Source organism: Ascidiella aspersa, chromosome 3 (genome assembly GCF_963924565.1).
Source record: "Ascidiella aspersa chromosome 3, kaAscAspe10.2, whole genome shotgun sequence".
Lineage (NCBI taxonomy): Eukaryota > Metazoa > Chordata > Ascidiacea > Phlebobranchia > Ascidiidae > Ascidiella > Ascidiella aspersa.
In genome coordinates, this window is record NC_139449.1 from 23,612,541 (window position 1) to 23,633,587 (window position 21,047).

Sequence of the window (21,047 nt, forward strand, 5' to 3'; positions counted from 1 at the left end):
GCTCAAACAAAGATTTGACGCTTAACCGAAAATCGAGTTTTTTCGCTAAAATGCGATTTTGGCCAAAACGGTAACTTTGTCATTTCTTAACGAATTTTGATGCCGTTTCGGCTATAGACTCACGTGCAACATCTGAGCACTTCTACCGTAGGAAATCGTCGATTTCGCTCAAATAAAGATTTGACGCTTAACCGAAAATCGAGTTTTTTCGCTAAAATGCGATTTTGGCCAAAGCGGTAACTTTGTCATTTCTCAATGAATTTTGATGCCGTTTCGGCTATAGACTCACGTGCAACATCTGAGCACTTCTACCGTAGGAAATCGTCGATTTCGCTCAAACAAAGATTTGACGCTTAACCGAAAATCGAGTTTTTTCGCTAAAATGCGATTTTGGCCAAAACGGTAACTTTGTCATTTCTTAACGAATTTTGATGCCGTTTCGGCTATAGACTCACGTGCAACATCTGAGCACTTCTACCGTAGGAAATCGTCGATTTCGCTCAAACAAAGATTTGACGCTTAACCGAAAATCGAGTTTTTTCGCTAAAATGCGATTTTGGCCAAAACGGTAACTTTGTCATTTCTTAACGAATTTTGATGCCGTTTCGGCTATAGACTCACGTGCAACATCTGAGCACTTCTACCGTAGGAAATCGTCGATTTCGCTCAAACAAAGATTTGACGCACCGAAAATCGAGTTTTTTCGCTAAAATGCGATTTTGGCCAAAACGGTAACTTTGTCATTTCTTAACGAATTTTGATGCCGTTTCGGCTATAGACTCACGTGCAACATCTGAGCACTTCTACCGTAGGAAATCGTCGATTTCGCTCAAACAAAGATTTGACGCTTAACCGAAAATCGAGTTTTTTCGCTAAAATGCGATTTTGGCCAAAACGGTAACTTTGTCATTTCTTAACGAATTTTGATGCCGTTTCGGCTATAGACTCACGTGCAACATCTGAGCACTTCTACCGTAGGAAATCGTCGATTTCGCTCAAACAAAGATTTGACGCACCGAAAATCGAGTTTTTTCGCTAAAATGCGATTTTGGCCAAAACGGTAACTTTGTCATTTCTTAACGAATTTTGATGCCGTTTCGGCTATAGACTCACGTGCAACATCTGAGCACTTCTACCGTAGGAAATCGTCGATTTCGCTCAAACAAAGATTTGACGCTTAACCGAAAATCGAGTTTTTTCGCTAAAATGCGATTTTGGCCAAAACGGTAACTTTGTCATTTCTTAACGAATTTTGATGCCGTTTCGGCTATAGACTCACGTGCAACATCTGAGCACTTCTACCGTAGGAAATCGTCGATTTCGCTCAAATAAAGATTTGACGCTTAACCGAAAATCGAGTTTTTTCGCTAAAATGCGATTTTGGCCAAAACGGTAACTTTGTCATTTCTCAACGAATTTTGATGCCGCTTCGGCTATAGACTCACGTGCAACATCTGAGCACTTCTACCGTAGGAAATCGTCGATTTCGCTCAAACAAAGATTTGACGCACCGAAAATCGAGTTTTTTCGCTAAAATGCGATTTTGGCCAAAACGGTAACTTTGTCATTTCTTAACGAATTTTGATGCCGTTTCGGCTATAGACTCACGTGCAACATCTGAGCACTTCTACCGTAGGAAATCGTCGATTTCGCTCAAACAAAGATTTGACGCTTAACCGAAAATCGAGTTTTTTCGCTAAAATGCGATTTTGGCCAAAACGGTAACTTTGTCATTTCTTAACGAATTTTGATGCCGTTTCGGCTATAGACTCACGTGCAACATCTGAGCACTTCTACCGTAGGAAATCGTCGATTTCGCTCAAACAAAGATTTGACGCACCGAAAATCGAGTTTTTTCGCTAAAATGCGATTTTGGCCAAAACGGTAACTTTGTCATTTCTTAACGAATTTTGATGCCGTTTCGGCTATAGACTCACGTGCAACATCTGAGCACTTCTACCGTAGGAAATCGTCGATTTCGCTCAAACAAAGATTTGACGCTTAACCGAAAATCGAGTTTTTTCGCTAAAATGCGATTTTGACCAAAACGGTAACTTTGTCATTTCTTAACGAATTTTGATGCCGTTTCGGCTATAGACTCACGTGCAACATCTGAGCACTTCTACCGTAGGAAATCGTCGATTTCGCTCAAACAAAGATTTGACGCTTAACCGAAAATCGAGTTTTTTCGCTAAAATGCGATTTTGGCCAAAACGGTAACTTTGTCATTTCTTAACGAATTTTGATGCCGTTTCGGCTATAGACTCACGTGCAACATCTGAGCACTTCTACCGTAGGAAATCGTCGATTTCGCTCAAATAAAGATTTGACGCTTAACCGAAAATCGAGTTTTTTCGCTAAAATGCGATTTTGGCCAAAACGGTAACTTTGTCATTTCTCAATGAATTTTGATGCCGTTTCGGCTATAGACTCACTTGCAACATCTGAGCACTTCTACCGTAGGAAATCGTCGATTTCGCTCAAACAAAGATTTGACGCTTAACCGAAAATCGAGTTTTTTCGCTAAAATGCGATTTTGGCCAAAACGGTAACTTTGTCATTTCTTAACGAATTTTGATGCCGTTTCGGCTATAGACTCACGTGCAACATCTGAGCACTTCTACCGTAGGAAATCGTCGATTTCGCTCAAACAAAGATTTGACGCTTAACCGAAAATCGAGTTTTTTCGCTAAAATGCGATTTTGGCCAAAACGGTAACTTTGTCATTTCTTAACGAATTTTGATGCCGTTTCGGCTATAGACTCACGTGCAACATCTGAGCACTTCTACCGTAGGAAATCGTCGATTTCGCTCAAACAAAGATTTGACGCACCGAAAATCGAGTTTTTTCGCTAAAATGCGATTTTGGCCAAAACGGTAACTTTGTCATTTCTTAACGAATTTTGATGCCGTTTCGGCTATAGACTCACGTGCAACATCTGAGAACTTCTACCGTAGGAAATCGTCGATTTCGCTCAAACAAAGATTTGACGCTTAACCGAAAATCGAGTTTTTTCGCTAAAATGCGATTTTGACCAAAACGGTAACTTTGTCATTTCTTAACGAATTTTGATGCCGTTTCGGCTATAGACTCACGTGCAACATCTGAGCACTTCTACCGTAGGAAAACGTTAGTAAGGTGCATGAATTTACTTATTGTAAATACTATATGTTGTTATTTTCGTTTTACTTAAATGTCAACCAGCCTTTTACGCGATTATTCTTCTACAAATAGCCGACTTCCCTAAAACTGCCATACTGATGTGCTGCCAATAACGTTTCAATGATGTTTTAAAATATTTTACTAGCGCTTTTAAAAAAGAAAAGTATGTTAATATTTCCAAACAGCAATATCAGTGGTGCGGATGAGTGTGTTTCTATTATTTTACCGACATCTTGTAATCCTGCTGTTCCTAATCTCCCTGAGTACTGTACAGCTGAATAAAAGTTGTTTTCATTCATGGGCAAACCTCGTTTTTAGAACAGGGTTAAGTGTGTTTGTTCTGATTTGAAAAAAAAAAAACAATGCTGTTTTTAGACACATTTTATTTATCAAAATGGGAACATACAATAAGACCTGCAAAGCAAAAATATTTAAATCAGAATAACCTATAATACCATAGCATTAAGAAGACCAACATAGGTGACTTTTAAAATTTCAGGGCGTTTCTAACCAGTGCAAAAATGGGTGTTAATTACATAAATAGTGTGGCATTTCGTAGGTAACAGCGTTTGTGCTGTTGCACACAATGTGATGGAAACAAACTATTTAGCATCTATGTTAAACACTGCTGAAAAGTACAAATTGGTTGAGGACGTTTTTTTACAGTATTGTATTGCGCTTGGCGAACAATGAAACAAACTGCTACAAATCAAACGTGAGAATTAAGTAACGTTAAACTTTTAAGAAGACTATTTACTAAACTTAAAAATTTAACGAATTTATTTTACCAAAGTAAAATAGTTTCTAAATTGCAACAAATATCAAACAGAACTTCACAGTGAACTTTTTTACATCGCCTTTAGGCTAAAAAATGTCCATGTAAAACGAAAAAAAATGCATTTAACTAAAATTAAAATATATATTTTTGAGATTCAATGGCCTCATGCCTACGTGGTAATTTAGAAAAAGTTTTGAACAGGATTTGTGCGCGTAACTTAGTCAAATTTTGGGGCGTTTTACCGAGACTGTTCGAAATTTGGAGCGTCTAAAAACACTCTTGCACATTGTCAAGCACGGTGCCTATGAAGACCAACAACATCATAAAGCCAAATAGGCAGTAATAACCACGACAGAATGAGATGTAAAATCTGAATAACATCTAAAGCTGTTGGAATATAACTGTTGGGAGAGAGTATGCGAAGACTAGAGAGGCACCTGTCTGGCATCCGCCGATTTGTGGTTTTGGCACCAAATTTCTTGTCCCTGTTTGGAGTTTAGAGGGCGGGGTTAGAAATTGGGTTTGGGTTAAAATTATTAGGGGAGTTAGGTAAAAGGTTGTGCAATCCTTGTTTTGCCAGTTAGGTCTAATTCTGATTTACAAGTTATTACGACCTTTAGGTATTAGTCCTGTTTTGGTCTTATTTTAAACTGTATTTTATTCCCAGTTTGATATTGTTTTAATTTCGGTCTCATGGCTGTAATCCATCAAAAAAGGCACGGATGTACATATTTTTATTCAGTATTGCAAACAATACTTATACTTGGCAGTTGAACAGAAAAAAATAAAAATACTATGAACTTCTACTAAAGTTGCAATTAAAAACCTTATTTCCAAATTTGCACAATACAGTGTTGACAACAAAATGAAAAAGATCGTCATCATCATTGTAAACAACATTCCAACTGTCGATTAATTTGCAAATAACATGTTTATAGCCTTTTGTTTTTGTGATGTCTCCTAGACACCACGCAATGCTAAGATGAAATGATGGGAGTGCATAGTAGGTTTCACATTTAAAAGTCACCAAGATTTCATCAACAATGCTAACCAAGTGTTTCAACTCTCTGCATGTGCTTGATGTGGTTACCTGTAAAATATTAAACCATGCTTTAAAATATTAACATATTACAGCCCACATGGTTGTATCATTTTGTCTGCAGTGTTGGTCAGTACAATTAAGGTAATTTATGTTACTTATGTATATGAATGTAGTAACAATTGCCACAAAATAACCAACAAACAGAATGTCTTTGTTACTGCTAGGGCACTGCTAGGCAGGGCTGCGCAGTCGGACTCGGTTGGTTTTTGCTGGAGTTGGACTCGGGACTCGAGTATGACCTCGTAAAACTACCCGAGTCCCGAGTCCGGCATACGCATGCGCAGTACCAAATTTTAAAACTGATATGGCCGCCAAATGGAAATTGTCAAGGTGGAATATTATATGGAGGAATATTTTCCAACCATGTATTGTGAGTGAATGAATTCCATGACACCCCCATAAGTGGATTGCTGAATATAAAACGCACATTTGACCAGAGTCGGACTCGGGTTTATTTTTTTGGCAGGAGTTGGACTCGGGTTATTTTTGACCGACTCCGCAGCCTTGCTGCTAGGGCAGACCAAGTTGAATTATTTTTAAGTCAATATGTTGTACCATTTACCTCAAATCCACAAAACGATCTTGTTCTGTCATCATTGACATACAGCTTCAAATCACTTGGATGGAAGGCAATTTCAAACGGGTCAATTTTTGCCATCATTTCACGAACCTCATTTACAATTGGGTCAATGCAATGATGTGGAATAACAAATGTCTTTGAAAGACTGAGGTGGAAGTCGGCAACAGAGTTCCAATTTAAATCTATAAATATTTCAAACCATACTAATAAATTTTTACTTGATTAAATCAGCAATATTATTATATGTTTAAGCTTGATTTTATTACAGTTTTGTTTCTTGATAAAGTTTGAAATAAGTGAAAATTATTCGAAGTGGGTAGTACCAATAAATTATTAAGCAATTGGGCTTAACTATAACCTGCATTGAATACTTTTTCTATGTGGTTTTTTAAATCTTCATATTGTTCAATTGGATACGGTATATAAATACTTGACGCCCAATTTCCACGTTCATGAGCAAACGTTCTGGTTCTTCCTTGGTGGTCTTGTGCATTGCTAGTTTTAGTTGGTTGACTTGAAAACAGGCTTGAGATACTGTTGGGCAATGGAAACTTCGAAATTTTATCTATGGTTTTCTCATCACCTGCTGAAGAACTGTCGGAATCACTTCCATACTGTTTGCCTAACAAGCCTAAAGACGTCATGTAAAAGTGAATTCTTTGGGTTTATAGGCAAACACCAAATACAGAGTTACAGACGGTTACAAAGTAAGCACAATCCTGGGCCCTTCGAGTTGCCACTGTCACGTGATGTTATTTTCACTCATCCGTGACGTCCTATCAAAGTTCCACCGTCACGTGATGCGGTTTTCACTCAACCGTACAGACAATCCTGGCCTTTTCGAGTTGCCACTATCACGTGATGCGGTTTTTGGTAGAATTATTTTTAACAAAAAACAACGGAGCCTTTCCTTCCTTTACATATTATAAAAATACGCTTTTACCTACAATTCAATGTTTAAACTTTTAATGTTATAGAATATCGCAAATGTCGAATGTGTGTACCTATACTCATATTTTTATTTTAATTAAAAAAGTGTTTCCAGATGAAGTGCTTTAAACCTGGGCGAACCTGACACGCAAAGATCTCCGAAAGTTGTGCCGCTAATAAGCTAATTTTTTTATACGTTCCCTGTGTTGACTTTAACAGCAATCCCACTTTTGGCAAAAAATATTACTATTCAGCTCTATTGCCATATACTTGTCTTTCTCCGAGCTAAACTCAAGTCATACTCTTAAAAATGAGCATTCAATTGTAGTCAATATCAATGGGGCTATGCTTTTAATATTCGATAAAAAGTTCATTACCGCTCGTGTTCGACATATGGCCTTTTGATTTCAACGTCCCCAAACCACATTATGGTAGAGATGTAAAATTTTCACAAACACTCTGTATTGGCTTTAGCATTGTTGAGAGGCGCCACAAGTTTGCACTATACCGTGTTTTACATGAATAACTAATTATAAAGGAGTCCAAACTTATAGTTAGTTATCAGCGTCATAAAATCTGCTCTGCCTCAGTTCAAGGAATTTGAACAAACACAGTTAAGTTAAAGCTTGCTGCATTTATTAAAACAAAAAATTGCAATTTTGAAAACGATTGCGTAAAACAAAGCACAGGAGTGACATTGAAACTCAGGATTGTTACAGACGTGTCAAGTTGGGCTTAATCTTATAGCAATTTATTTGCAGAATTCCTGCTAGGCAAAAATAATTAATTAAGTATCAAGATTTTTTTTATAATTTTTATAACATTTGTTTTTCATTGGAATAATTATTATTTTATCACGGAACTTCCAGATCCGGTCCCGCTATCGAAAAAAAAACGAAAAATTATAATCACAAAAAGCTAAAAAACATTCCAATGTATTAATATGTCACTACAACATTGAATGCAGCTGAAAAAGCAGTGTATAACAAACTACATGTTTTAACAATTGCAACTAGGTAGCACTATATAAAAGAAATTGTATTAAAATCATGACAAGCTTTCACACAACTGTGCTTTATCAGGTCGAGGTAGAATTTCTGTATTTCAAACCTTTTAATATATTCTGTCTTTAAAAAGTGCCACCTGATTACCCGATTTAAAATTAGACAAATACAGCGATTTACATATATGTTAACATTCATTTTTGAAAGAAACACACATTTTATGTTTTTATACCAGCATAAACTTCAGATACAGTTTTTTGTACAATAACCATTAAAGTTTACTTTTAGTTGTTATTTACAAGCATCATCATACAGTTTATGCTCATAACACCCACAATACAGATAAAGCCGCATTCAAGTGGTTTTATAATTTAATATAAATCATTGTATTTATAATTAAACAGACCCCCAGTCAACATTAATTGTAATTTAATAAGGTTTTAAGAACTAGATTTTTCACAAAAAATCCAGATTTGAAAATTAATTGATAATTTATCATGGTAGAAAGATTATCGAAAAATTTAAAACCCAGGTCAAACATACAAAAAGCCAACGATGGACATGCAATACACTAAAAAATGGATAAAAATGCTAAGAAGGTCTTATGAAATGTAACTAGGAAAGTTAAAGGAATTAACCTCATGCAAACCAATAAACAAATCATGCAAACTAAAATCAAATAAGAATAGAACTTTTTGTTTTTCTTTTTTTTAAAAAAAATAAGAGTTTTATATATGAATCTGTGAATCAACTGTGGGACCTTTTTGTGGAAGTTGTTCTTTTAATACTGCGTCTGTTTTGGTCACTCGCAGTCCAGCTTCATATTTGCAAGCCTTTGTCAGTTCTTCTATCGCTGCGTCAAGATATGTTTCCACTTGAGCTAAACTTTTTTGTGAAATAACATCATATGCCAAAGATTTTATTTGAAAAGCTTTATCTGCAATTCTTTTCACATTTTCAGCATTTGGCATGTCATTTTCAGGTAATACTGAATCTTCTAGAGAAGAATCTTTAAGTTGGCTCTTCATATCACTGTTTAGGTCTTCGTCTTTTAAGGGGTTGTTCATGTTTACTTCAATGGACGAGTAAGTTTGTTTTTTAATATCACTAGTAGTGTTTGAAGGAGCATCAATAATGTCAACTATTTCATGGTCTAATGTTAGGTATACAGATTCTGAATACCACTTTGGTAAAGTAAACCAGGAAACATCATTAAAACAATTAAAGATGGCAAACATGTGCTTGCATGGCAAAAAATGTTTCCGAAAATCTAAGCAAGTACATTTCGGAAATTCATTTTGCGTACCAAACTTAACAGAATACACTTCATATGTAGAGGTGCTACCAACAGTAAAAATATTTTCAATTCTTGCAATTTTACCAAGTGGTATACTGGTTGACTCAAATAGCCTTTTCATGCAAAAAAAACTTGCAATTTGTCGGCTCGGTAAAGCCATACCCAACGCTATTAAAAAATAATGCAATCAATACTTTCAATTTGCTTTTATTTAAACTACTAACCTCTTTCTGCCTTAGCCATTCATTATCAAAATATTTCTGAAGTTTTTGATTTTCCTTCCATACTTTGTTTGTTCTAAAATGCCCAATAGACTTAACAAAGGTAGCCTCACTTTCTGAATTAGCTACAGCTCTGGCAAGGCCTAGTACTGTGTCTCTGTTATCTCCAACATTGTTATCAGCTCTTTTGACCCAACGCTCCCATGCCTGCTCTCGGTGAAAGTCACAAATCAATACCCTGCAATCTGGATAAACAAACTTGAAACATTACCTTCCTAAGACTTTATTATTACAGTACTTATACTATACTAAAACCTAAAACAGTGTATTATAATTAACTGCCAATACTGCTAAACTACCTGTGAAAACATTTTCAATGGCATTAATTTCTGCATCGCACTTGTCTGTCATAAAGAAGGATGGCTTCCATTCTGGACACCATTTTTTTATTATGCTTAGTGCTTCTTCTATGTCAGACTGCCTCTCATTTTGTAAAATAAAGCTTGCAACAACTTGATACCCAACATTAGTTTTAACACAGAGAAAAAACAATGGCAAAGCATATCTGGATGTTTTATATATTGCATCTAAAAGGCAGATATTTTGTCCATAACGTAGTAGCAGTCTTCGTTGCCAAGCCATTTGATGAACGAATAGCAACATTTGTTGACCAGGAATTACTAGAGTAGTTTCGTCATCAATTACTTCTGATGTTGTAGAAATGCTGGCTATATAAGGCCGAAATAAAATGTTGTCTTCGGGATCAGCATCTTGCTTCCATTCGTCCACTAACATTTGTACATTAGATTGGTCTATTTTTGAAAGCTTTCTCTTTTTAACAGCATTGTAATAGTTACTACGTATATCTTGAATTGTTGGAAAAAATCTCCTGTTGGATTTAGGAGGAGTATCTTTGCCTTTAAAAATGTTATGTTCCACAAATGAATTTAAACCTCTCTGTATTTCTTGAATATTGCATATTCCCTCATCTACCATTTGATTAATTTTTATAATGACCCTTTTGTCAACTGCTTGAAGAAATCCAGCCGCCTAAAATGTTAAACATACAGGGTTGTTTTTGAATTAGAATTTGTATCTGTAAGTTGAGTAAGTGTCAAACCAAATAGAAATCGCCTATACACTTTAGATAACATACATACCTCTCCTAAAACATGTCCAGAATGATCTTGGCTTGATGGAAAACATACACGCCATTCGGAACACTTGACTGATGAATTACAAAGCTCGAGTTGTGTTACATTTGTGTCATGCTGCGGAGGATATTAAATGGCAATATGAGTATTTTTTAAAACTGTTGCTAGTTCCTACAGGTCTTATTGGTAATTAAAAAGCCTTTTTCGTATTTCTATTTATTCTGCAGTGTTTTAGCGTCCATAGGTTGCCTTCTTTAGGGTGAATTTAACTAAATCTCCTAAAAAATTAATTCTTCTGGTTATTTCATATGGTATACTAAACACTTGTTATCTTATGCTTTATAAATACCTTTTCCAAACAAATAAAAACAAACTAACCTTATAATCGGGAAACACTTTTACTTCCTTTATAATAATTTTAGCTTTGCAATTCATTTTTTTTGATCCTTGAATGAGCAACTGTTTCTTTGTTGATTGTGGATGATCTAACAGCTGTGTTTTTTTGTTTTTTAAAAATGTTTTCAAAAATCATGCAAAACATCATCACCATCACTTACATGTTGTGGAGTTTTGGTTCTGCGTTTTTCATTTCTTGCCTTATTATAATCTTTCCCGTGCTGGCATATTAAAGTCTTTTGCTTCACAGCAATGTATGGAGTAACTTTATCTTCCTTCCACTCAACACAATTCTTTGTTATATCTGATTGCAAGTTATGTAAAATAAGTCAAAACTTTGGTAATGCTTAATTCTTGCTAAATAAGGTTACAAATTCTTACCAATGGTACGGCTGTTATAAAAAATAAATTTTGTTAAAGTAGATATTTCAAAATCTTTAACAGCTTGATTTGCTGAATCATAGGAAGAAAGCCACTAAAAATGAATTATAGTCTTTAATTTGAAATTTTATAAAATGATATATGTTTTATGGTATGTTACCTGAATGTTACTAGGTATATTATTTAGGCAATCCACATTTGATGTTTGACATTCATTAAAATTCTGCATTGTAAAATTTTGAAAGTTCAGAGGTGTTCATACATCTACTTATCACAACATAATAATTACCCGTAAACATTCTTGGGAAAATTTTAAACAATATGCTTGCTGTTTTTTCAATTTGGTGTTGTTGCTTGAAAGAGCTTTCCTAATAACTTGATTAGCAGTTTTTTTAAGCTGGAAATTATTCCACAATGATGCCTACAAATATATATTAAATAAGAAATTTAAATTTCCCAATCACATTTTTATATTTCACACAATATACAGTCAAGAAACAATATATTTAATTTACATACCTCATGTTGTGAAAACCTTAACACCTTTGACAGAACTGCTTTAAAATCTTTTACTGGCACAAATTTAGTGTTTGCATCCGTGCGCAAAACATATACTTCACTTTGCAAAATAATGGATGGGAAATTAGAATTTTCGTCCCAACAAATGAAACTTTTTGAAGAATCTAAATATTTATTTTAAAAAACTATTAGGTCAGTGGTCTCCAACCTTTTCAATAAGCGACCCCACGTTAAATAAATTGAAATCAGAATTACCAATGCAACCCCATTTTTGTTTTTATATATAATACTGCTGGAACTAAATAACACGAGAGACTATGCATATATTATCCACATTTGCAGAGAACAGTTACTACATATGTGCAACAAAATGATTTATTTTAGAAAATTTTACTGAAATTATGTATTTGAATTTAGCACACAAACGAACAGAAAATTTTTAATTTGTTTCAAACAGGGATGCGGAGCAGAGTCGGACTCTGCGGAGACCGTTTGTTTTGCTCGAGTTGGACTCAGGACTCAAATAAGACAATGTAAAACTACCAGAGTCCGACATGCGCAGTTTCAAATTTAAAACTGAAACTGTCACCAACTATAATTCTTAAAAGTGTAATAGCAAATGGTGAAATATTTACCAAACATGGATTGTAAATAAATGAAATATGTCACACCCTTATTCATGGATTTCTGAAAATCCACCTTAAATGAGTTACATAAATTAGTGAAATACGTGTTGTAAAGTTTGAGCCTGATTTGGGCTTTTGGGGAAATTGCACATTTAACCGGAGTCGGACTCTGGTTATTTTTAACCGACCCCGCAGCCCTGGATTCAAAACTAAATTGCATTTAGTGTGATGGTTGCGCCTGCATATAGTGTCCACCAGTTCTGAATTTGGACAAAATCGGATAGATTAATTGCATCATAGTCCAAAAGTAAATATATATTTGCTGAAATCTTTGTAACCTATAGCACAGTGGTTCTCAACCGGGGGTGGCGCCAAGCAATTCTTAGGGGCGCAAGCTCTACTTCATTATTTAGTTGTTTTTTTTCAGTAATTTATTGGTTTTATTTGGGTTGGGCACCACTCCTACAGCTGTAAGTTAAAAATAAATAAAAATATGATTTGATCAAATCATTTGTCTGCAACAAGTGGTACGCTTGACAATACAGAGCGTTGAAGTGGTACATGATCGGAAAAAGGTTGGGACCCCTGCTCTATGGTGATTCAATCCTGCGCAAACTAATGTTTTTCGTTTATTTTTTCAAGTATTTCTAATTCAATCATGACTAAATTATTGCATCACAATCATTTCACGTGGGCAACCTAGATTATTGCACCATAAGTAGTTTTCCGCCCGTTTTGATTATGGCAGTCAGCTACAGTAGCGTCTAGAATCCCACCACTTTTTCGCAGTAACAAAACGAGTTGTGAAAAGCAAAATAGCAAGAAGGAAATAAATATTGGATAATAAATACAATAAGAATACTTGACTCACCCAAGCCAAAACTCTTACCCTAACCCAAATATAGTTGCAATATAAACCCCCAGGTGACAATCCGACAAGACTAACTCGTTTAATATTCAAACACAACCCCAATATTTTTTACTTTGAAATATTTAGACATAACTATAGGAACAAATTGTCATACCAAATTCTTTGGTACTTAACATCTTTTGATTCCAATTTTTGTAAAGTATCTTTAGCTGCTGCATAGGACTCAAACCACTACCAAAATCTAAATATAAAAAGAATTTAACATATTCATACGTTCACGACGTTCACGTAATGTTTTAAAAAAATGCTATACCTGTATTTCATGGTTTGATGAGAATTTTTCTTCCGTAAGCATTCGCCGCGGAGTGGGCACACACATTCGACATTTACGGTATTCCCTGGGCTCGAAAAAATCCATCAAACAGGAAAACATCGTAATATATTTGCAATATGAATCTTTTGATATAAAACGCGTGTGGTTTCGTCGTTTTTTTTCATAAAAAGTGATTAACGCGGTAAAACTAACGTCCCGGATGAGTGAAAATAACATCACGTGACAGTGGCAACTCGACAGGGCCAGGATTGTGCTTACTTTGTAACCGTTACAGACGCTTTGGATTCCATGTTTATCTGGGAATCCCCTATATAAATCTCACAACTAGTTATTTTTTACTTTTTACATACTTTGCACTGAATAATTAAAATGTTCTTTTAACTAGGTGAGTATCTTATGGTAAACCTGATATAAACTGTTTTTATTGTTTTATTAGAAGTAAAGCTATCCTTCAAATCGTTTGAACTCGAAATAATAAACAACATACAAAAAAAACACTCTTAAAGAAGGGGATTAACCTGTTGTTAGCACTTTAAAAATTTCAGATTATTGTGCTTGAATGATATTTACTGTTTTACCGCAAAGTTTAACTAACACATGAATGACCTACGATTCCAATTGGAGGATATTCAGCATGACTTGGAACAGGAAACCAAATATGAAACGTATCGGATGCAAAAATATGGTGCTAATGTTTTTCTATTTATTATGCTATTGCTGGACAGTATATTGTTTTATATTGATATTTCTGAGTATAAATGACCGATATATTCTAGTTTACCCGGGGTGATATTTGGCGCTGGTCTAGAATTCTACCGCACTTTCGCTCGGGGGTTTATACTACTAGTATTATTTGGGTTAAGGTGCGGATTTTGTGTTAGGTTGGGTCAAGTATTATAATTATATTGATCCCTTATTTAGTTCTTCCTTGCAATTTAAATTTTTGTCAAAAACACAGTAGTAGGATTCTAGATCAGCTCCCGATATATATTTTTTTGAAAAACATTTTTTATTTATTCACCATTCAAAGGTAATGTATATAATAAATCAGCGTAGATTAGCCAAAACGCTATCTGACAATCTCAATTTCTTAGTATGACTTTTATACATTGTTTTAGAAAGTTTGCTGAAGCCTTGGACAACTTTTCAATCAATTAAACAAAAACAAACTGATGATGATGAAGCCATATGTCAACCAGCTGTTGTTGATAATCTAGAAAATAAAATAGCTGAAGTTGACAATGTATTACGAAAGGCCAAGCTGATTAGAGAAGGCAAAGGTGATTCAAAAATAGAAAGCTTGTCTTCTAAAACTGCTAAGGGGTCAAAACCAACATTAAATGGACCCACACAAGGGGGTAAACAACTTACCATCACAGAGAGAAGAAAAACCTACTCAGCTAAATTAAAATCACGAAAAACTTCAACTGGGCAAAAGAATAAGCTGGCAAACAAGGCAACATCTGTTCCTGGGAAGACAAGTCAAGAAGTGTCAACATTGACAAAATCTGAAATAACATCCATTCCCTGTGAGAAAACTACTGAGGTATTTCCCAAGCAAACAGAAACTTCAACCCTTACACTGCAAGAAGTTGTTCAAGCTGATAAATCGTTAACAAAATTTTTAAAGCTAAAATCAATGCACAGCAAGATAAAAACAAAACAAGACATAAACAGCATATCATTGCCAATCACTGAAGAACTGAGTTTTATAAACAGTTTATATAATATTAAATCTGTCATGGATCGTAATCATCCTGTTATAGCCAGCGATGCTGCTCAAAGACAATTAAAAGAAACACGCCGCAAATGCAACAATCTAAACCAACTTCTAGCATTTAAAAACTTGTGTTGTCATAGTGTTGATGTTGGACTGCTGGTTTACAGAGATCGTTTGCTATACAGACATGCAAATCAAATGTTTGATAAATTTAGTATGCTGAGGAACATTGTTTGCAATACAAGGGTAATTGTAACCAAATCAGACAAACATCATGGGCAATTAATTCAAGAACTGCAGGGTTCTTGTTTACCCATTACACTGGGTTTTGACAAATATTTAAATATGAAGGCTTTAACCAAAGCAAGAACTAAGTTGACTGGCTTAAAACTTGAAATAAAACTCAAAACAATTTTGCATGAAAATTTTACCGCTAATATTACTGAAATTGGTAGTAACACAGAGTTTGTTACTTATCTTAAAATAGCATATGCTATTCTTGCACAAAGCCGACAATGCACTAATCCAGCAGTAGTATGGGATGACTAAAGTTTCCGCTGTTAAAAAAGTTTGTGTGCTTTTCTTTTATCTTAAAAAGTCAAACTAGTCCATTTTTGAAATCATTTTTAACATACGACTACCAGATCTTTCAGGGATAATTTATTTATTTCACTTTGAATGTAATTTTAAGTCTTTATTATCAATTCTTGCTTGTTTGGTGATCTTAGTCTCATTCTGTGGCAAATTTCGTGTTCTTTTTCCTTGAAAGCGTTTACTCCTGTCTTGTAAAGTTTCATCAATATGTATTTCTCCGTCCCTATAAAAGATTTTATAATTATTTTAATAAAAGTTTCCCTAAAATTTAACAGCAAGTTTTTTACAGCTTAGTCTAAAAGTCTACACTGATTATGCAGAAAAAATAGTGTTTATCAATGATGGTACGTTATTTACAACCATTTACATTTGAGAAAGAGAAAATTTAAACTTACACATTGATTCTTGCCCTTGATTTTGGACCCCAAAATTTTGGCATGTCTGGGAATCTTACTAAACCGCTTGATTTTGGTGTAGTGTCCTGCCGCAGGGTTAGATCAACTTCAGTGGTAATAGGCTTTTGAAGTATTGCTCTTGCGGGACTATCCACAGGAAGTTTGTCAATGTTAATCGGATTAGATTCGATCTTTAAAATTTTCAATTTGTGTTTAGAAATGGCATCACTACTGGCTTAAGTAACACATAAACATACCCATTTTCTCATTATGTCCCACAAAACTCCTGGAGGTGCATCTGTCTTTATGCTGCTTTTCCTTGTGTGTGACAAAGATACCCTGTACCCAGCATTCATGAGTCCTGATCTAAGTAAAAGATGCAATGCACTCAAAATAACATTTTGACTATAAAAAAAATATATTGTAAAAAAGAGTTAAGTTTTACCATTTCCAATAATACAATCCACTCTTTAAAAAAAGCAGTTTAAAAATAAATGTAACAAAACAAACAAAACAAGAAAAGCTATATTTTAGAGTTTAGTGGTTAGGTTAGGGTTGTCCGTTAAACATTAAACTATGTATATATAGATGTTTGTAACATTATAAAATTTTAAGCATGTTTATTCTCAAATAAAAAAACAAAAATAATTACCTTACTAAATTCAAAGGTGGTGCACATGATTTTAGAACTTTTGAAATTTCATCGGTTACATAAAATAATGGGACATCAGGAAGCTCCTGAAAAGGTACTATATTTTAAATGTCATTATAAATTGAACGAACTAGAATTTTTAACATTGTGAAAAAATGCAACTAATTTAAAAACATAACATTCAAATATATACCTCTGAAATCATACTTAAAATTCCTTCAATTCGCTTTGCTGTGCCAAATTTATTTGGGAAGCGCTTCACTGAGGAGATAACACGAGTCACAAAATTGGTATCATGCAAGGGTGCACCCCATATTGGACCACCAACCTGTAAAACATCACATTACTCACTTAATAAACAAAACATTTATTTCCAAATGAAGTGATGAATTGCATTGTTAGCAATCTTTGAAATTAAAAATTATTATTTTTTTATTAGAATTGCAATTTAATAACATCTTAAAGGTGGTGCACATGAATTTACTAGTCATTAAACTTGGTAATTTAAATAAGCTTTAACTTTCAAATTTAACTGCTCACTCTATGATTGTGTCCACAATGTTCGCAACTTCCAGAAACAGGTGGGCCAGGAGCTGCATGAAACACTCTACATGTAAACAAAACACCCTTTATTAGCAAAAAACAATCTGGTATATAGAACTAATAAAATGTGGTTTGTATTAGTCTAAGAAATGATTTAAACTTACTTCTTTTTCGGGACATTTTTTATGATACTTTGATAGTAGTATGATCCACAACCCGCACAATTGTATGTTGTAATATGCTTTCTAAAAAAAGGAATAACTAAAATTGTTATACTATTATTAACTTCATTTTGTACAGCAAAGTTAAGCTTACCCTGCAACTTCTTTCGTTTTGCCAGGGCTGTAATGAACCCTTAAAAATACACGCACATAAAAGTCAATGCTCACTGATATAAGTGGCTCAATGTAGAGAGAATAGCGGGCAGCAGTAATAGAAATGGAAGCCAGAAGAATACGAAGTGCCTAAAACAGTTAATTTTTTGTGTAATTTAACACAACCGAATAGTTAATAGGACTACATATATATGATTTAGGTCAATGCACTTCAACAAAAAAAATACCAATGTTCTTCAAAATATGTGGGGTTCAAAGTATTTGAAGGACGCTTTGGTGTATTTAGTGAAAACGAAATAAAGATATGTTAAATGAAGGCAGAACACAAATTTAGTGTTCAATAACAATTTTTTTCTTGGGTAACTTTTTTTTAGAGCTTGCATTACAAACACAAAATTTATTATAATATTGCATGATGACAAAAAAGCTGAAGAAAACTGATTGATATACATATTTAGCCTTAAGTCATACAAAAACAATCAACATTTTTAATATTTACTTGCTCATGCATGGCCTTTGTCACAAGTGGAACTGACTGGTATTTAGCCCAACAGGTTTCTGGATACTTTCCAGCTAAAACTGCCATATCTGTGCACGTTACACAAAGTAAACCTGTCATAAAATAGAAAATTTAAAACTTTAAAAGTCAATACTGAAAAGTTTTCACTATGAAAGAATTTTCAATAACCTCCATGCTTTACAGCTTGAACAGCTGAATCAAGAAAGTTGGCTGCACTTCCATAAGGATCAATGTCAACTACATCAAAAGCATTCTCTTTTTCTCGGCATTGGTACATTAGCAAACTGTAAGAAAAACAATTTAAAAATATCCTATGAACCAAACCTACTGCAACCCTAAAATGAACTTACATTTTAAGTGCAGCGAATACAATAGGCTACATGTTACACAACTTAAAAAAAGTATCTGTCGCAACAATTAGGTATTTGTAACTATGGCCAGACATATCAAACGGCATGTTCTACAGCCCGAAAGCTTAGTAGTATTGTGAACTGCTTAGGTTATTCCTGTGTTTAGAGGAAAAAAATCATACGCAGAATTTTCAAGCACAACTGCCATAAGCAAAATGCTTCTTTTCCTGTATCCCATAAGAAATGTGTTTTTTTCAGATTTGACGGCTTTGGGGCCACTAGTACACTCAATAAGATGGAAGTTTTAGAAAAATATGGCTTGGAGAAATATACCTTTTTAAATTTAACGTTACTTATTGTGAGTGACTGAGCACCACTTATGTGAACTTAAACAAAGCTTGAACAATCAAAATTCTGTGTTCATGATGAAGCCGCCAGGTGACCTGAGCATGATTTCGCTACTATTTAGCGACATAATATTGCTGAAACTAGAAACTTATATATTCGAGACTAGAAACTAGGCAATAAATATTTTAATTAAAAAAACTAGGACTTTTAATCTTGGGAGATTTTTACTCAGTTTCTGCCAATAAAACAAGCAACAGCAGGAACCTGTGAAATCTGTTTAAGATGTAGATACATATATAACAAATACATACGTTGCATCAGAGTGATGAGGCTCAATTATATCTTCCACTTTATTGTGTGCTATATTTCTTTTGATGCTTTCAAAAGCCTGCTCTGAAAGGTCATTTGCAACAATTTGTTTTACACCAGCAAGCTCCTTTGCAAATCGCATTGATCGCAAACCTGAGGCAGACAAGGCTTCAAGTATGCGAATGCCCTCCTAAATAAAGTTTTTAGTCATAAAGTTTGTGAAAGATAAATTTAATGTTTTTTAGAACTTTTCTATTTGAATACATCAATTAGCCAAAGTATGAATATATTTTATATGAGCCTCACATCACACTTTTCCCCTTGGTATACATTAGTGAACTGAGGTTTTGCTGAAGATTCTTCATCACTTTCACTGAGATGAACCACATTTAAATCTTCTTTTGAAAATTCTCTTACTTAAAACAAGGTACCAGGATTTATGATCAGGCTAACAAAATCGTTTTTTACATATATTTTGCCAAAAAAAATCACAAATCAAAAAAATAGAAAGACAAACCATTAATATTCTTCTTTTCCAAATATTCTTTTGTAAACTCCGAAATCACTGCTATTCTGAAATTTAAAATAAATGTTTATATCCATTGTTGTTTAAATTATGACAACTGTTTACGTTAGGTCTCTGTTAAATTCCTGAACTGGATTGTAGAAAACACTTTTTTGGTCTTTTGAAATCAGTATTTCACCCTTTCCTTCTTTGACAAGATCAAATTCTGTTTCCATTATTGCATTTGTCGAAAGAAATATTTTTTGAAATCTAGAAAAAGTAGATTTTTTCAGTATTATACTACAGCCCAGCTATCAATAAAGTAAATTGGAAGCTTTCTTTATTCTGTAATACAGAATCATACAGAATCTGTATCTTTAGATTCACACAAAGTTTTTACTGTTAATTTTATGCCAAATTTCTGCAATACAATTTCCAGAAACGCACTATTTTATTTAAAATGTCATTTATAAGGGCTTACCACTCCAGAAATCTCACGGGGGGAAAACTTTCAAGCAAGCATTTTTTGCCAAAATATTTGGTGGTAAGTGAATATAATGCAATTTGGCCAAAATCAGCCAGGCAAAGACTCAATCATATTTAAAGAAAAGTTTATTAACTTTTAAAAAATCACTGTGGTGGGATTTCACAAAACCTAACAAGTGTGAGACTTTTAGTTCGAAAAGTATACCTGTATGCTTTCTTCAAGTTGATGTTGCAAAGCGGTCGAGGAGTGTGCGAAAATAATGATAACGTTTTGACCCAAAACATTCAAACAGTTGCTAAAATAAAACACATCTTTGTCAACTTTGCTACTAGAAGTACTTATATACAGAAAACGGTGACCTAGAAACAATATAGAAAAACTGATCAATGGATAATATCAACAATTAACAAACAATCGACAAATCCGTCAACACTACAGTAGTATGTAATGACTGTAATGTACACAAATCAACGTGGTTTGCCAATGGGGAACCACCATTTCATAAGAACGAGCAAAGACATTCGAATAGTTAAATTAAATTAAACATTTAAAGAAATTGTTTTGAGAATAAATAATGTGTTGTTAATATAAAGCAATCGTTCAATCAGAGCAAAGAGATTTGTTAAAGTCTCTTTGATCAGAGATACATTTTAGATTTCTGTGAAACGATCGCAGTAGGATGTTTTTTAATAATGAATAACAATGAACTTAATGATTATGATGTTAGTATGCGACAGGTAACCTAGTTAATTTAAGTAATTTTGGTATAAAATGCATACCAATGTGCTCCGTTGATATCATTTTTTTAAACCTATATATATTTATCACTCTATATCGATTTTTATAATTAAAGTTTTCTCTTGGCCAGTTAGCTGCAACTTTTGGATCGCAGCGACATCTTACAAAGCGACACGCGACATGTTTTGTGGCAAA

General features: G+C 34.1%; 4 protein-coding genes across 4 annotated transcripts; 1 reads left to right on the top strand and 3 right to left on the bottom strand.

Moving 5' to 3' along the window:
* Nucleotides 1-3,875: 3,875 nt before the first annotated feature.
* LOC146160984 (U6 snRNA phosphodiesterase 1-like) lies at nucleotides 3,876-6,319 on the bottom strand. The gene is made up of 3 exons (XM_083385365.1): nucleotides 5,982-6,319; nucleotides 5,606-5,805; nucleotides 3,876-5,031 (listed from the first exon to the last, which is right to left on the bottom strand). Exons 1-3 carry the CDS (start codon nucleotides 6,265-6,267, stop codon nucleotides 4,735-4,737), a joined length of 783 nt encoding a protein of 260 aa, XP_083241491.1. The 5' UTR covers nucleotides 6,268-6,319; the 3' UTR covers nucleotides 3,876-4,734.
* Nucleotides 6,320-8,971: 2,652 nt separating this feature from the next.
* Nucleotides 8,972-10,664, bottom strand: LOC146160985 (uncharacterized). Its single transcript, XM_083385064.1, has 5 exons — nucleotides 10,608-10,664; nucleotides 10,236-10,346; nucleotides 9,435-10,125; nucleotides 9,079-9,320; nucleotides 8,972-9,022 (listed from the first exon to the last, which is right to left on the bottom strand). Exons 1-5 carry the CDS (start codon nucleotides 10,662-10,664, stop codon nucleotides 8,972-8,974), a joined length of 1,152 nt encoding a protein of 383 aa, XP_083241190.1.
* A 3,259-nt stretch (nucleotides 10,665-13,923) lies between these two features.
* Nucleotides 13,924-15,887, top strand: LOC146160986 (uncharacterized). The gene is made up of 2 exons (XM_083383924.1): nucleotides 13,924-14,041; nucleotides 14,475-15,887. The coding sequence occupies exons 1-2, from the start codon at nucleotides 13,954-13,956 to the stop codon at nucleotides 15,623-15,625; spliced, it is 1,239 nt and encodes a 412-aa protein (XP_083240050.1). The 5' UTR covers nucleotides 13,924-13,953; the 3' UTR covers nucleotides 15,626-15,887.
* Nucleotides 15,041-20,469, bottom strand: LOC146160987 (tRNA (guanine(26)-N(2))-dimethyltransferase-like). Its single transcript, XM_083383923.1, has 15 exons — nucleotides 20,319-20,469; nucleotides 19,754-19,897; nucleotides 19,640-19,695; nucleotides 19,429-19,538; nucleotides 19,125-19,312; nucleotides 18,284-18,399; nucleotides 18,095-18,207; nucleotides 17,576-17,724; nucleotides 17,425-17,505; nucleotides 17,258-17,324; nucleotides 16,911-17,045; nucleotides 16,718-16,803; nucleotides 16,323-16,431; nucleotides 16,066-16,256; nucleotides 15,041-15,893 (listed from the first exon to the last, which is right to left on the bottom strand). Exons 1-15 carry the CDS (start codon nucleotides 20,396-20,398, stop codon nucleotides 15,746-15,748), a joined length of 1,773 nt encoding a protein of 590 aa, XP_083240049.1. The 5' UTR covers nucleotides 20,399-20,469; the 3' UTR covers nucleotides 15,041-15,745.
* Nucleotides 20,470-21,047: the final 578 nt, after the last annotated feature.

What these genes read in the sequence shown, in the direction of transcription:
- LOC146160984 (XM_083385365.1), bottom strand. Translation starts at nt 6,267, where the DNA reads ATGACGTCTTTAGGCTTGTTAGGCAAACAGTATGGAAGTGATTCCGAC. An exon ending in AGAAAAAGTATTCAATGCAG is followed by an intron (nt 5,806 to 5,981) that starts GTTATAGTTAAG and finishes AAATATTTATAG; the next exon opens with ATTTAAATTGGAACTCTGTT. An exon ending in GATCGTTTTGTGGATTTGAG is followed by an intron (nt 5,032 to 5,605) that starts GTAAATGGTACA and finishes AATATTTTACAG; the next exon opens with GTAACCACATCAAGCACATG.
- LOC146160985 (XM_083385064.1), bottom strand. Translation starts at nt 10,664, where the DNA reads ATGAATTGCAAAGCTAAAATTATTATAAAGGAAGTAAAAGTGTTTCCC. An exon ending in AAGTGTTTCCCGATTATAAG is followed by an intron (nt 10,347 to 10,607) that starts GTTAGTTTGTTT and finishes TATCCTCCGCAG; the next exon opens with CATGACACAAATGTAACACA. An exon ending in CTGGACATGTTTTAGGAGAG is followed by an intron (nt 10,126 to 10,235) that starts GTATGTATGTTA and finishes TTAACATTTTAG; the next exon opens with GCGGCTGGATTTCTTCAAGC.
- LOC146160986 (XM_083383924.1), top strand. Translation starts at nt 13,954, where the DNA reads ATGAATGACCTACGATTCCAATTGGAGGATATTCAGCATGACTTGGAA. An exon ending in GTATCGGATGCAAAAATATG is followed by an intron (nt 14,042 to 14,474) that starts GTGCTAATGTTT and finishes ACATTGTTTTAG; the next exon opens with AAAGTTTGCTGAAGCCTTGG.
- LOC146160987 (XM_083383923.1), bottom strand. Translation starts at nt 20,398, where the DNA reads ATGTTTTGGGTCAAAACGTTATCATTATTTTCGCACACTCCTCGACCG. An exon ending in GAATTTAACAGAGACCTAAC is followed by an intron (nt 19,696 to 19,753) that starts GTAAACAGTTGT and finishes TTTAAATTTCAG; the next exon opens with AATAGCAGTGATTTCGGAGT. An exon ending in TCAAGCTGTAAAGCATGGAG is followed by an intron (nt 18,208 to 18,283) that starts GTTATTGAAAAT and finishes ATTTTATGACAG; the next exon opens with GTTTACTTTGTGTAACGTGC.